Source organism: Uloborus diversus, chromosome 10 (genome assembly GCF_026930045.1).
Source record: "Uloborus diversus isolate 005 chromosome 10, Udiv.v.3.1, whole genome shotgun sequence".
NCBI lineage: Eukaryota > Metazoa > Arthropoda > Arachnida > Araneae > Uloboridae > Uloborus > Uloborus diversus.
This window is the reverse complement of record NC_072740.1, coordinates 99,385,191-99,402,239: the sequence shown is the minus strand read 5'-3', so window position 1 is coordinate 99,402,239 and position 17,049 is coordinate 99,385,191. Positions and strand designations below refer to the sequence as shown.

At 34.8% G+C, this 17,049-nt stretch overlaps 1 protein-coding gene across 2 annotated transcripts in view; it reads right to left on the bottom strand.

Annotated features, from left to right (window-relative positions):
* LOC129231587 (deubiquitinase OTUD6B-like) overlaps positions 1-15,749 on the bottom strand; it is a 29,861-nt gene extending 14,112 nt beyond the window's left edge. Inside the window, exons 1-5 of one of the 2 annotated variants that reach the window (XM_054865945.1) lie at positions 15,411-15,749; positions 7,666-7,796; positions 6,797-6,973; positions 2,815-2,952; positions 2,694-2,713 (exon numbers count right to left, since the gene is read on the bottom strand). In XM_054865945.1, the coding sequence (XP_054721920.1) occupies positions 2,694-2,713; positions 2,815-2,952; positions 6,797-6,973; positions 7,666-7,796; positions 15,411-15,477 (533 nt within the window). In that variant the 5' untranslated portion in view covers positions 15,478-15,749. The remainder of the gene's footprint in view (positions 1-2,693; positions 2,714-2,814; positions 2,953-6,796; positions 6,974-7,665; positions 7,797-15,410) is intronic. The other variant, XM_054865946.1, reaches the window with a different exon arrangement.
* Between the last annotated feature and the right edge of the window lie 1,300 nt (positions 15,750-17,049).

The following is a 17,049-nucleotide window of genomic DNA, read 5'->3' as shown; positions in this document are numbered from 1 at the left end:
GGTAAGTACACTTTGAAATCTCAGAAACGAATAATGATGGCTTTGATAAAATATGCTTATGAACATTTTGGTTGCAAAATAGGGGACCTGATTAAAAACTGGACTCCCATATTTGCTGTGGTACGTGTGCTGTATTACTTAGCTGCTGGTTAAACAGAGAGAACAGATGCATGCCTTTTGCAGTTCCTATGGGTTTAGAGAGTTCCAGTAGATCATGTAACGGCTTGCTACTTTTGCATGACACATATTTCGGGTATAAAAGGAAAGCAAAAGAAAACAATAGCATACCCAGATCTTCCTTCTGCAAGAAAGCCAATACCACATGATGAAACTTTGCCTATTCCCATACTACCTGAAACCGTAGGAGATATTGAGGAAATGCCAGTGGACGATACAACTAATGTAAACTATGAACCATACACATTTCAAGATGAACCTCACATGATCAATTAACCAGAATTGAATGATCTTGCTAGAGACTTGGGACTATCTAAAGAAAAATCTGAATTGCTTGCTTCTCGTTTACAAGGCTGGAACTTGTTGGCTTCAGGTATCCATGTTACTTATTTTTATAATCGTCATGAGACATTCATGCAATATTTTGAAATGACAGAATCATTTAGTTACTGCAGAAATATTGATGGATTGATGCTAGCCATGAGCCACAAACACAAGCCAGAAGAGTGGAGACTGTTGATGCATCAGTCTTAAGTTTAAAGGCTGTAGTACTACACGTTGGTAACATTTACCCATCTATTCCCATTGCACATGCAGTGCAAATGAAAGAGACATGTGAAAGTATGGATTTGCTTTTGGATAAAATTCAATACTTAAAATACAAGTGGAAAATTTGCGGTGATTGTAAAGTCATTGGACTTATGTTAGGTTTACAATTGGGTTACACAAAAGTATCCATTTTTTTGTGTGAGAAGGACAGCCATAATAAGGATGAACATTATATGAGAAAGGTTTGGGCACCTTGTGTACATTTCATCACCAGTCAAAAAAAAAATGTTAAATGCAAACAGCTAGTTGCTCCTAAGGATAGACCTCACATGATCAATTAACCAGAATTGAATGATCTTGCTAGAGACTTGGGACTATCTAAAGAAAAATCTGAATTGCTTGCTTCTCGTTTACAAGGCTGGAACTTGTTGGCTTCAGGTATCCATGTTACTTATTTTTATAATCGTCATGAGACATTCATGCAATATTTTGAAATGACAGAATCATTTAGTTACTGCAGAAATATTGATGGATTGATGCAAGCCATGAGCCACAAACACAAGCCAGAAGAGTGGAGACTGTTGATGCATCAGTCTTAAGTTTAAAGGCTGTACTACTACACGTTGGTAACATTTACCCATCTATTCCCATTGCACATGCAGTGCAAATGAAAGAGACATGTGAAAGCATGGATTTGCTTTTGGATAAAATTCAATACTTAAAATACAAGTGGAAAATTTGCGGTGATTGTAAAGTCATTGGACTTATGTTAGGTTTACAATTGGGTTACACAAAAGTATCCATGTTTTTGTGTGAGAAGGACAGCCAGAATAAGGATGAACATTATATGAGAAAGGTTTGGGCACCTTGTGTACATTTCATCACCAGTCAAAAAAAAAATGTTAAATGCAAACAGCTAGTTGCTCCTAAGGATGTACTTCTCCCTCCTCTTCACATAAAACTTGGGCTTATCAAGAATTTTATTAAAAGTATGGACAAAAAAGGCAAAGGGTTCAAATACATTCTGCATAAATTCCCTCGAATAAGTGATTTTAAAATTAAGGAAAGTGTTATTGCTGGACCTCAAATTTGAAACCTCAATGTCTAAACCGAACAGAATTAGCCGACTGCTTTGCATTCAAAGATGTAGCCACAAACTTTCTTGGATCTCACAGAAAGCCACATTACAAGTCCCTGGTTGACACCTTACTGTCAACATACAAAGCTCCAGGCTGTAACATGTCTCTTAAAATACACTTTTTTGACTCTCACTTTGATTTCTTTCCTGTAAATTTAGGCGCTGTTAGTGATGAGCACAGCGAGAGGTTTCATCAAGACATAGCGAGAATAGAGAAATGATATCAAGGTAGATGGAATCCAAATATGCTGGCAAACTACTGTTGGGGACTCATTAGGGAAGCACCACAGGACATTTACAAACATAAATCAAAAGCTGTAGTGTTCCCATAAATATATTTATGAACATAATATGTTACGTTATGAAATATAATATGTTATGTTATGTAATATAATGTTATCTTTGGTTATATTATGTTATGTTTCACTGTCAAAGTGCAAATGGATACAATAAATGTACATATACTTATGTTGTTCAGAACAGTAAACACCATTATGAGAATATAAATAAATAGCAAATATCTCGACATCTGTTGGTCCCAGAGAAAAATTATAAGTATATTTGAAATCAGCAGTTAAAAATGCGATAAAAAATGTGTTTTGAAACCGGTACAAAAATTTAGTTAAATTTTGTAAATATGTGTTATCAAACTATTGTTCTGGCATAAAACAAAAAGTATTATTTAAGTTTCATTTTCTTAACCAAAATCTGCTTTGCATCACTAAATTAGCCCTTTTTTAGAAATAACCATAACACTAAAACAACATGACATACACGTACAACAAAAGTATTCACTATCTAATATTGAATTTTCGAATAAGATACATACCAGTCACCATCAGATGGAATCTGAAAGTCAATGAATGGGAAAAATTTTATATTAGAAGAGTATATTGTGAAATTGTGATTTAATGAAAAGTTTGCAATTGAACAGTTCAAGAAAATTTCACCTCATGTATAATCAGTTTCCTGTCAGATAATTTCTGTTTTATTTCTTCTGCTTCCACGTTACGCATACCACTCAAATTAGCAACCTCTTGTTCTTCAATTGCTTTAATTCTTTGGCGCTCCATCTCTGCCTTTTTGTTCTAAAAACATAAATACATATTACTCACATGCATCAGTATAAATAAATATACATGCATATATATGTATTGATGTGAAGGTCAAGGAATAAATTGAAACTTGCATTGAAATAGTAACAAGAAAAAAATCATTAACTGTTTAATTACAGTGACTATAATTTTTTTTTTCTTACTACCCAGAAAAAACCCACTTTGCTGCAAGAAAATGGAGATAAGAATGGGTCTATTTAGATTATATTAGGGACATAGTAGCAATTAAACACTTTCGGGTTTACAAGCAGATACTAATGTAAGTCATAAATGTGTCTAACGTATGCTAATCCGAAATAAAGGAAACAAGTTTGTTTTTGAAAATTTACCAGTTACTTACCATATAAACATGCACTGAAACATGATACACATATCAATCCAGAAAAAATTTCTTTTTGGAGCTACAAATACAGCAGCAAGAAGAAGCAAAGCAGTTGTACATAAAGCAGAATATAACTGTTTTTTTTCTTTCTAGTTTTTAAAAACATTTATAGACTGAAAAAGGTTTAGTACATTATTTTTTGCATAAAACAGTAGATGCTATTTTCTGCCCGCCATATTTACTCACACTCATATACACAAGTACTACCCTGGACAGATAAATAGTAATGCTTACAAATTTTCCTTTTTTTTCCCCTTTGTATTTTTAAGTTCTATGTTATTTCAGTTTTATAGTAAATATGCTTATTTAGTTTCCACTGAAATAAAGCATTTGTTTTACTAATGGCCAAACTTCAAAATTCAATATTTTATTGATGTTGCGGGAAATCAAAAATTTTTTCTAAAATACATTTTTTGTAAATATTGCCTTTAACATGCCAAAGCAGTACAAAGATACACTCATGTTTGTGAAAATTGCAACAACATGAAGGACTCATTGGAAAGGAATAAAATTTACTGTATATATTACTCATTGTGCTATAAATAAATGATAAAAATTACAGATCAATGAAGTGAAAATAACAAACGGAAATATAATATTGAATGTAGCTACCCAACGCTGCTATGCGAGCTTGTACACGTTTTGGCATTGAATCATGGAGGTGCTGAATGTCACGATTGGGAATAGCATCCCATATGGCTTCAACCTGTAGCCAAAATTCATCCATACTAACTGCTGGACGAGACACATGGCCGAGTTTCCTATCAACGCAATCTGCGGCATGCTTGACGGGCGTCATATCCGGAGAACGGACATGCCAAGGAAGTAGTGTAACCTGTCGTGCACTGAAGAACACTTGTACGTTACGTAAGACATGTGGAGGTGCATTGTCCTGCTGAAACACTGCACCAGGAATGCTCTGAAGAAACGGTAATACCTCCGGTGTCACAGTATCCCTGAAGTAGCGCTCGCTATTCAGGTTACCCGCAATTCGGACTAGATGGAACTGCCTTTGATATTCAATGGTGCTTCAGACCATGACGCCTGGCATTATGCCGGTATGACGTCGGATTACACATTCAGGGAGGTGAGGTTCCCATGTGTAACGTCTGTCACGTAAACGTCCATCGTTGTAGTGCAGATTAAATCTGGACTCATCCGAGAAGGTGACCTGTTGCTAGTTTGCACGCCATTGGGTGGGTTGGTGGGCACATTGAAGCTGGAAGTGACAATGGTTGAAGGTCAAGAGAATCATTGCATGCCGGCCCTGGAGCAGCAGACGTCGATTAACTGTGGATGCAGCAAGTGTGACACCTGTAGCCATACTCCAACTTTGTACTAGTGTACGAGAGGGCGCTATGCGATTCCTCACAGCTAGGTGGGTGAGGTGTCAAGAATCCTGTGGCGTCGTTCAGTTGTGTGGGCTGGGGTGAGCCATTCAGCTAATTTCATCGTCCTATGCCCATCTTTGACCAATACGCATCACAGTTGAGGCATTACGCCACGTGCGGGCACTGATTTCTCTATATGTAAGTCCACCCTCACGCATGCAGACCATGCGGCCCCATTCAAACTCCATTACTCGTTCATTGTGTTTTGGACGAGGCATATTGAGTACCAAAGAAACATTTACCATCAGCAGGAAATCATACAATGATTCCAAAAAACCTTTGCAGCCCTTTACATACAGAGACTGTGCCGCAGTTCGGAAGGCCTAACTCAGTCCACACATGCGCGACGTCTCTGTTATTCTAATCATTTGCATTTCTTATCCTGCTACAGATTACCTGTGAATTTCAGTTCATTTGCATAATTACTTCTTGGTGTTGTAATTTTCACAAACATGAGTGTAAATGCGCTTGTCATCCAAAAAAATTCAGAAATAACAGAAAAATCATTTTTTTTTAAATTTCGGGTTCTTTTACCATGACTCGAAAAACAAATCTTTTTTTTTATCCAGAACAAACCTATTCAGCTGTTTTTTACCCATGTGAAAGAGGAAGAGAGATGGATATAAGAATTGACCTACTTTTTAGGATCTATTACCAACTAGAAACCTTAAAGTCAGGGCAGTCCGAAGAACTGACGGTGTAAAATGGATTTTTGTTTGATATTTTAGTAACATATTTTAACTGTGGGGTTTTTCCTACCAGCCGCAATTAACCCAGAAAGGAATCGAGGGAAAAAAGGTCAACTTTGAAGTCACTTTCAGAAAAAGGAAACTGTTCTCTCTTACCATACTCAAACTCGGGAAAGAAAGGATGGGAAGCAAGAAAAAAACCCGGGATTCCACTCAAAAATATTTGCATTTGCTGAAAAAAAGAAAATACAAAAAGACAGGAAAGTTGCCACAAAGAACAAGATCTTTTCATTGATGAGTCAGCATATCTTTATTTTTTTCTTTTTTTCTTTTAAACATAAGTATTTTAAGAACGAAGAGGTTCAGCTAATTTCTTTACATAGCTATCTTAGTTATTTATTTCAAATCACAGAACAAATCTGTAAAAAGAGTTCTTTCAATCAGAATACAATTTTCGACACAGAATATTTTGTTGGTGTTTTTCAGAAATACTTCTTTCAATCAGAATACATTTTCGACACAGAATATTTTGTTGGTGTTTTCGGAAATACTTTTTTCAATAAGAATACAATTATTGTATTCTGATTGAAAGAAGTATTTCTGAAAACACCAATTTTTTTCTCATTCCACTACTTAATGGAATACTTTATTGAGACATATTTGAAAGCTAAATCCTTTGAGCAGAACACAATGGGAAAGTATATGTGATTGGAGCATTAGAGCCATTAAGATAATTAGACTACATATTCGACACTTTATTACGAGGCCAGCAAAGATTTAAACGTAGATGCTTTTCATAGGCAGCTCATATGAGAAGAGGGGGGGGGGGGGGGCAACTGCCTTCTTACTTCCAAAAGTAAAGGAGACTTTCCCCCTCACTTTCCAGAGTTATAACTTAATGATTGACTTCCAAATACACTTTTTGATATTCAAATTCTCCTAACATTACTTTTTTCCAGTCACTACTGGCAAAAAATGCGTTTCAAAATTAAAGTCAAGCAAGACTTTCAAGCCACAATTTGAGAGATAAGGCCATGAGATATGTCTAGCCAGTTTGTCTATCAAGAAAGAAATTTGATGACATAGTAGTAGATACAGTATTTTAAGCAATTTTGCAAAGATTAAAGCAAGAATAATTCCAAATTAATATTCGAGTTCAATTTTAGAGATTTGCTTTAATTTTTTAGTCAAATCATGTGTACCTTCTCAATGATGTCACATTCATTGAAGTACCATAGCTACCTGGTTCTGAAAAAGGGAAGAAGGGGTACCAAATTATAATCTATTTGTATGGAATCTTTAGGTTAGATTGGTTCTGATTGGTACAAATGGTAAATAGTAATCTTGAATCTTACCCTCCTTTTTTGGGCTTTACTCAACTTTTGTTTTGGTTCAACTTTTGTAGCTAAATCTGTATCATCTTCATCTGTAACATCAATGTTTGACTTTGTAGGTTCCTCTACAGAAAGGCTCTCTTTATTGCCATCTTTAAAATCTTCCACTTTCTCAATATTTTCTGAAGCAGCAGCCTGCTATAGACAGATATATTTTGAGATTTTAAAAAAAAACTATGCACACAGTAAAAATTAATTTTTCATCATAACAAAGATAATTTAAAATAAATTGTATTAGACTACATAAAATTACTAGTATTACAAATAGTAAATCTTAAGAATTAAGTTTTTCTAACATACACAAAGAGGAGTCCAAAAAGAACTCTACAGAAACATAGTTTTTGTTGTTGTTTAAGCCTTTTTTTGTCATGCAAAATAAAATGACACTTAACTTTTAGATTCCAATAATTTTGAAACTAGGAAAAATTATTACTTCAACAGGGTTATAGGTAATTGGAATAGTTTGCTGAAAGCAGCTGTTACTTAGGGTGAATAGTTTTGAGAAGACTCTTGATCATCATTGAAGGTTGGAAAATCAACTTGGACCATCCTAGCTGGACCCAAAACCTGTTTCAGGTCTAAGTCCTGATAAGACAGACATGAGAACCAGAACAGTTCTGAAATGAAATGAAAGAAGTAGCACACTAAACTGCACAAACCAAGCACTGCGACTGGAAGTCTACCTGACGTAACTCTTAACTAATGTCTCTAACACCAGAATTTGCTGACTAGTTTTTTCAAAATATCAGTTTTTTTTTTTTTTTTTTTTTTAAACCTGAATCTCTTTACATTACAAGCTCAAAAAGAAAAAAGGAAAATAAATTAATTACTTCAAATACTTTTAGTTCTTCCTCATGCTTAAGGTCTAAATCCGCAAGCATTTGAGCAATTTGTGCAGTTATTTCCTTCTTTTTCTTCTTATCTCCTTTTGGAACAGAATGCTTCATGTTTTGTGTTAAGGCTACAAAATAGAAAAGAATAGTGTGAATAAAATTGACAACATAAATGAGTACATATTGACAAATAATAGATAGTTATAAATCTTTCATTCAAATTTTAAGAAAAGAATTTATGTAACACCAAACCAATAATTTTTAATCATTGTAAAATATACGCCTTTTAAAATTTTGTTATGAGAAATAAGACTATGATGCATAAGTCAATATCAACAGAAAATAAATTATTTTCGAATAAAAAAAAGAACCAACTTCAAAAAACAAAGAAGGACTAAAAAGTAAAAAATTAATAGTCATAATTACATACGATTTCCTACTCAAATGTATAAATCAAATTTATTTTACAATTCCATTACAAAAATCAACTAAACACCCAATTATAAAATAAACACTGATTTTAATACTATACGATAAATTATTTTAATACATAACTAATTATATATGATCTCTTAATTTTTAATAACCATTTGAAGTTGGGGCCTTCTATAAACTACTACCTAATGTAATTGAGTAGGTTTAGTTTTAAAGACTTTTGCATTTTGTTAAATTAGGGTTTAACTCAGGATTTGGTAGTTTGTCAGTTACGATAGGTAGTAGTTTATAGGTGGCCCAGACTTCAAATGGTTATTAAAAATTAAGAGATTGCATATAATTAGTTAGGCATTAAAAAAAATTTCGTATAGTAATTAAAATCAGTGTTTATTTTATAATTGGGTGTTCAGTTTAGTTGATTTTTGTAATGGAATTGTAAAATAAGTTTGATTTATACGTTTGAGTAGGAAATTGTATGTAAGTATGATCAATTATTTTTTACTTTTTAGTCCTTCTCTGTTTTTTGAAGTCGGTTCTTTTTTTTTAATCGAAAATACATTATTTTTTGCTTTTTAGTGGTGTAAATATAAAAATAAAAAATAAGTACGTAGAGTACAGTATGTACTACACTTCTTACGTACAACTCGAGTGAGAAAGCGTCAAGCACAGGAGTCTGAAAACAGCTAAGATGAGTAAAATAGAGAAAGAAATAGAACACAGCCTCTCGGAGACTTCCGAAGACTGTGGAGAAAGGCTTTTTCAAATGCGCAATTATTTACATAGAAAATTGTCTTCATCATCAGTTTGATTTTATCAAAGTATACTTTCCGGGAAAAAATCACAAGTCACTAAAAAGCAACAGAAATTGCTTTAACTTTGCTTATAGAATTTGAAGAATTTTCTTGATTTTTCAAGGATTCCATCTTCAGATACTGACCTGATGACCATGGGATCATCTGGGAAGTATGTAGCTTTTCAAACGAGAAAAAAAAAAGAATTTTCTAAATTGGTCTATGCCTGTTTGAGTTTACGGGGGGAGGGGGGGATATACATAAAAATATTCCCACACATTTAAAACGTTTTTTTTTTTTTTGAAGTCGGTTAAAAAAAAAAATCTTAATGTGTATTACATTTTATATGATTGGCACTAAAAACCGATCTTTGTTCCTCTCCAAGATTTATTTGTGCGCTAATTTAAATAGAATCGTTTAAATGTCAATGGTTTTTCTAACTATTTTACATTTCATAATAATACGTGTCAAGTAACTCGTGAAAAAAGTCCGATTTCTCTTTACTTGGCCCTGTTATAGATCAACACAAGAAACAGAGTATCTACTGTGATTAGGGTTGCCAGACGTCCCGGATTTCAAGGGACAGTCCCGTGTTTGGAAAAATTGTCCCGTGTCTCGGGGAACTTCCATACGGGACGGCTAAAGTCCCGTATTCTAGCTAATAACAATATTTTACAAAACGAGACATTCATTTAAGGGAAAAAAACAAAGTAAAACAAAAAATGTGAAATAAAGAACAATAAGAAAAATCATGTAGCAGCAAACGGAAAAAATATTTTCGTTTTAATTTAGTTTTTGTTTTGGCGGCAGACCACGAGGAGCCGAATGATTGCTTCCTTTTTGCTCATTGACTAATGTTGGAAACATATCTCTGCGCATGCGTTGTCAATCGTAATGAAAATGATTTTTATACTTTGATCGGCGACATTTTGTAAGATTTAATGCTCTGTTACGGTTGAATTTTTCAGATTTATCATGAATAGATGTTCTACGGCAGAGAGCACCCCTTAAAAATGCACCATATTGAGTAATTGCCCTTAACCTCAAAAATATCCCCCCCCCCCCATTCGCTTCTAGAAGACTGTCCCGTATTTACTGTTCTTAAATCTGGCAACCCTGACTGTGATGTTGTATATATGAAGTCTAAAAATACTATTAGAGCAATAATATTAAATGAATTTCCTGTTTGCTTCAGAGGAGTCTTTATTCAAAATTTGCAACATGACTACTAATGATTAACACAGAGGGAATATTTAGGGGGGAACTCCCTCAAAGCAAGAACTCCCTGAAAAGGAAAAATACCCCTCAAAACATCCCCCTCGCCCTTAAGGGGGCACTCCTGATTAATATTAATGTTTTATGGTACTTTCTTTAACACTGAGTAAAGAAAATACCTTTGTTTTATGTCACTTTCGTTAACACAGGATTTTATATTTAATCGTTTAAAATTGAAACTAAATGAAGTTTACTGTTTTTCGCCCATAACTTTTTTCTAAAGAACAAATATGGTGAAGCAAAGGTTTGGGACCTAAGTTAGATCACGCCTATCCATTAAATTAAAAAAACCACAAAAATTGTTTCACTAAGTGAGACGTAATGAGTTTACGAACAACAAAGCGAGAGTATGAAATTTAATGAGTTCCCTCAATTTCTACAGGATCCCTCATGCCCGGACTTAAAGACCAGTAGACGACCTCGAGAAGTATACCGTTTTAAACAGAAAAAGAATTTTTCTAATCAGTCCAGGCGTCTTCCAGTAATCGGGGAGCATAGTACATAAAAAAACTCCAACGAAGTCTGTTAATTAGTATTGCCAAAACTGTAAATTAATCTGATGGCGTCATGAAACATTAAATCTAGAATATTTGTTAAACTTCACATATTGGACACCAGTTACGGTACATTTATTAAGGAATATAAATTTAATCGTCGGCGACGGCGGGGGAGGGGGATTTTTGTCTTCAATTCCCCTTGAACTTAACACTAAATATTTTTCAAAACTGAAAGATAAAAAAAAAACCTTTAATGACTAAATGTAGTTATTTATTAGCAAAAAAGATTTTGGAACTGATGTGATATACCCCACCCTTGGCGACTTTTTCCTGTTGGCGCCAAGAAAGCGTCGCCGAGAAAACGATGTATGACGACATATGTCATACATCGTTCTTAGCGATGCTTTTTTAGCGCCAACAGGAAAAAATCAGATAAAAAAACATGATCAAAGCACTTCAGAACACAATATATATAAAAACAACATAAAAGCACAACAAAAAATATCATGAATATATGCTTCAAAAATGTACAGGGCCGGGGTTTTGTGTAAACATATTAAAATACAATGAAATAAATTATTGTATTAATTACAAGTCGAAATTAATGCATTAATTTTTTTTCATCATTTCTCAGGGATACGAGCCCTCGGTCTCATAGTACTTTCGTAATGAGACCTCGGCTCGCCGGCCCTGCCTCGGTCTCATTACGAAAGTACTATGAGACCTCTGGCTCGCCAGGACCTCGCTCCGCTCGGTCCGTTATCCCTCCGACTGTTAATATACATTACAGTCGGAGTATGGTCACAATTATGTATATTTATGTATATTATGCATATTCATGTGTATGTACACCCAAGGGTGGCTCCTTCCGTTCAGTGTACAATAATGACACAGTTTTAAGTGTGAAATATGCAACATTATTGTGCAGATTTATTAATAAAATTCAGCATTTTTAAGAGTACAACCGAAAGAACTTTCAATTTTTAACATAAAATTCAGTACCGAAAGGAGGCACGTTAATGTCTAAATAATTCGTGGCATCGATAAGAATTAACTTTTAAAACAAAATAACCGTACTATTTCTGTAAAATTAATTTACATACAGTAAAAATAAAGTTAAAAACTACAAGAACCCCTCAAGGATTGTAAAAACAAAGAATTTTGGAAGTGAGAGGTTTTTTTTTGAATTCTAAAATAAAGAACTTACCTTTTTATATGGTATAAATATTCACATTCAGTCTAAAACAATACATCATATGACAATGGCACGTTACAGATACACACCACGTTGGAGTTAACTTTTAATTAACCTTCAAGTTTGAAGAAACTGGCATTTTCTAATGTTTTTACTTCAAAACACAACTACTGAATTTAAACTAACACAAAATAAGCATTCCTGTAAGGTATATTGCACGAAACAACACCACGTATCTCTCCTGCGTGAAACCCAAACAACCCAAGTAAACAAGTTTGAACAGATCTGTAAGATTGCCTTCGGGTAGCTAAACACAGGTTAGTTTGGCCAGGGATGCCATGCATAAAAAATTATCGCCTCATTGGCGAGAAAAATATTTTAATTTTGTGCAAAAAAATCGAATGTCGCCAAATGGGGGTGTATATCACATCTGTACCAAGATTTTATATTAAACAAATTAATTCAACTATTTTCGTAGCAAAATACATTTAATTTACTGATTTGCCACATGAGTAATAAGGGGCCATTCATTAATTATGTAAGGATGAATTTGGAAATTTTTGGCCCCCCCTCCTCTCATGTAAAGGTAAGGAAGATCCCTGCCCCCCCCCCCCAGTCTTACGTAAGATTCCATTTCGGTTTTCAAAAATAACGAATCTTACATCACCAAAATCGTTGTTAAATTCACTATTATTGAATTAAACCTTTTTGTGTAAAGAAATATTTCCTAGGATCTAAACTGAATGTTTTTTCCACATTTCTTTGTATATGATGCAATACTAATTAAAAATAAAACATGCCGTACATAGTGTGAATCTTTTATCATATTTTACACTAATTCATTCTTTGTAAAACAAATAAAAAACAGCTCATCCTAATATGTTTTTTACCTTCCAGACGCAAATGAAATATGATCCCTGCCAAACCCTTGACCCAGTGATTTCTAATATAAAATAGCGACTTGGAAAATATTACGTAAGAATGGGTTTTACTCCCCCCCCCCCAAAGTAAGGGTATGTAGAGATTTTTTCAACCCCCTCCCCATCGGGACCCTTACGTAATTAATGAATGGTCCCCTAAATGCATTACTAAGACTATAATTAAAATTAACAGCGGGGCCGTGAAAATCAAACATCCGATGTGTGAGAATTAAATGTTGTTCAAGGCAAGATTCCTCTGTCAAAAAATGCACCGTTCACGCCAAAACCACGTGACCTGTGTGTGACTTATCGCTCAGCTGACGAAAGCTTGTCTACGTAGCCACAACGTATGAAATTTAAAGTTTTTTAGATTTCTCCGGAACCCTTCATCAGATCCAGACAAAATTAACATGGGACCATTTGGAAAGTACACCCTTCCAAACAAAAAAAGAATTTTTCAAATCGATCCAGTATAATTGGAGTAAAATGAAAACATACATAAAAAGCTGAAAGACGAAATCATAACCTCTTTTTTTGAAGTTAATTAACAAGCAAATTACATCTAAGTTATCACATACTATAATGTAATATTTCTTCAGAAATCACTATAAAATAGTGCATGGGATGCTCATTGATCAAAAACTTAATCAGTATTTTAACTATGAATAACACATACATAATGTTTAAAGATTTGTCTACTTATAACAGGGGTGGAAATTGAGAAAAATAAGTCAGTGGCAGACCGGGGCCCCTCAATGCATTAAGGTTATCTTGGCCCTCCCATAGTTAGTGCTGGACTAGGCCTTTATTCAAACAAAATCTGATAAAATGAAAAATGCTGTGTGCTGTGGGAAAATAGAATTTACTTACAGAAATTTCAAAAATAAATTCCTAGTTCCAAAAAGAAAAATAAATAAAAATATTCATATGTTGTGACACAATCAAGTTCGGAACCCTCATACAATAGTCAACCCCAGTGGCGTGCATGGGGGGGGGGGGGGAAAGGGACACCTGCTGGCCCGTTCCCAATATTTTTAAAACTAGGGGTTAAATATAGGGGTAAACAATATAGAAGGGGGCCCGGAAAAGTCATTTGTAACAGGCCCAAAAATTTCTGTGCACACCCCTGGTCAATCCCCATTTCTTCAGTACTAAGTGCTATTAAAGCTTTAAAAAATAAAAATAAAATAAAAAATATAAGATAAGTTTTCTTGACTTTTCCTTTGTAATTTTCCCCCCTTCTCACATCAATAAGAATTGGGAATCAGGGTATATTGGTCAGCTTTTCTACTTTTTACCTCTTATCTCATTGAAACATTAAACAAGCAATTTGATTAGCTACCATGTGAGTTTCATTAAATATTTCTCATCATCCCAAACATTTTTTTTAAATGTTCAGATTAACTTTTTTGTGTCTTTATTTTTTAACAGAACTTTTTGAAATGAACCATAGCCCCAGACCCAGGTTATGTTGGTCCACATTATAAAAAGAACTACTGTTACAATTTCAATGACTGATTGGATAATTATTTCAGGCAGAAAGAGCCCTTTAATGCCATTTTGGGGTCTTCAAACTTAAACTTGAACACTTCAGTATTTTTTTGGCGTTCAAAAACCTCCCTATGTTCCCTCTTGGTTTCTCCCCCAAGTTTTCTCGAGATCTGACGTTAACTTTGGATTTGTATATGGTACATCTATACATACACATATATTCTGTTATTCATCATAAAAAAATTGTAGGGTAAATAATGCAACATACATTATATCAGAGTTTCCCAAACTGTGGTTTGCTGACCCCTGGGGGTCCGCGGTGCTATCCAGCTAAAATGTTAAACATAATTAAGATTGAAGGATAATTACGATATATTTTAATTCAAAAAGAAAGCTCGTTTATGATAAAAAAGTTCTTGTTTAAATACATGCAGGATGCAGCAGCCCAGAAATAAGGTGATTAATTTTTGGTCCTAATTGAATTTCAAATAGAAACTTACATCCATAACTCAAAATAATAATGTAAAATATGAAAACCAGACAGGAGCTCTGAAAAATATACAGAACAATAAATAAATAAATTTAAAGGAAAAAAGCATAAAAATATACAGTTGGCTCTCCGTTTAACGACTTTCAAGGGACCACAAAAAATTGTCCTTAAGTAGAAAGCGTCCTTAAATAGAATGCTTTTAACACTATAGTGGACCATCTGGGACCGTGAAAAGCCGGCGTTAAATAGAGAAAGTCATTAAATAGAATGTCATTAAACAGAGAACCAACTGTATTTTAAAAAAAAGACTTAACTGTGAATTTAACTTAACTGAATTTAATTTAACTTAACTGATAATTACAAATTTGAGAAAAAAAACTAGTTTATCTGAACTTAAATCTTCTATCTGAACCTCAATTTATCTGGGAAATTCATTCAGATTATCTCGTATCTTTTGAATTTCATCTTGTCCCGTCTCACTCCACTTCAAAAACCTTTTAACACGATGGAACTCCCTTAACAGACGGAAAATTTTCACTCCTGTTTTTAACAAGGCAATATTCATGAATTTGAATTCTTCAGAAATTAAAATTTTGTGTGTTCCTCTTCGAATTCAAATTATTGAGAGTCGACTATAAGTATTCTTACCTTGCAAATCCTTTTTTTCTTTCCGCTGATTAGCTACAATATCTTCATAACTTTTATTCTCTGCCATTTTCCAATACTTTTTAAGCAATAACTATATTGAAACGCAGATATTAACCAACTGAAGAAAAATTTACTCCTGTTGTATCAATCTTTCAACGCAATCCCGCCTTCAAACCAAAACGAAATTAACTAAGTATGGAATAAATCAAGAGAATAGAGTTTCAAGATCAATATTGATAAATTTGCAGCAGAAAATTGTAAATGTTTCCCATACTTTCTGTTTCTCTAATAGGAAAAATATAAAATTTAAGTACTTAGAAAATTCCACCGAAAGCCGGTCTTTTCATACATAAACTAAACAATACTATATTACACTACTTTCCACGTTTACGCACGTGAAAAAAAGCAGAGCTTTTAGTTGTGAGCTTCTCCTTTTCGTTTATTTTCCGATTTCCGATTCCGAGTCACAACTGACTACAACTAGCCCGATTGGTAGAGTGTCGGATTCGGAGCCGGAGGGTCCTGAGTTCGAACCTCGATGGTCGAAGATCCACCGTCGTCATTAAAGGGGACTGGGCAACGTTAAATATGCTCGTGGTCTCAATGTCCTCCAAGTCAAACGATACCTCTGGGGTTGCTAGCACCAGGTAGCTATTAGCTCCTGGACTAGTTCTAAATTCTCATTAACTGTTCGATCCGGTGATGGTGCTGCCACCTATCGGTACATAAAATAATGGAGGCATGGCACTTAGTATGCAGTCCTCGACATAAATACAGTTGTAGTCAGTTGTGACTTTGAATAGGAATAGGAATAGGAACTGACTACAACTGTATTTATGTCGAGGACTGCATAATAAGTGCCTTGCCTCCATTATTTTTATACCGATACATGGCAGCACCATCACGACCGGATCGAACAGTTAATGAGAATTTGGAACTAGTCCAGGAGCTAATAGCTACCTGGTGCTAGCATCCCCAGAGGTATCTTTTCACTTGGAGGACATTGAGACCACGAGCATATTTAACGTCGCCCAGTCCCCTTTAATGACGACGGTGGATCTTCGACCATCGAGGTTCGAACTCAGGACCCTCCGGCCCCGAATCCGACACTCTACCGATCGGGCTACCACGGCCCCATTTTCGTTTATTTTAATGTTTTATGACAACGCTGTGCTACATTTTTTCATATCGAAACTCAAGAAAAACTAACTTATGCAAATGATAAGGATAAGGCTGCTATGAATTTGCCTACGGCTCATATATCCTACCATTTGGGCTACATTCGGAAACACGCACCGGTCACACCGGTGCCAACGCTGGCGTTCGGAATCGATCGAGTCCCAATACGTTTTCACGACCGCTTGCGGTGGCAGCACATCATGAAGGTTGCGTTCGATGAGCACGACCGAGAGCGACCGGTTAGTTAATCACGTGACAACTATGGATCACGTGCTCCAATCAACCAATCAACTGCTTAGAATGGTAACCAGTGAGGTAACCGGTTGATCATAGAACGCTGCGGTAAGTAACCAGTTACTTACTGGTTAACCGGTGAGGTTCGTCGAACGCACCCAATGATTTTCCCTTTTTTCCCTTTTCTAACAAGAGCCAGAAGCCAGTTTTCCCTACCCGGCGATAA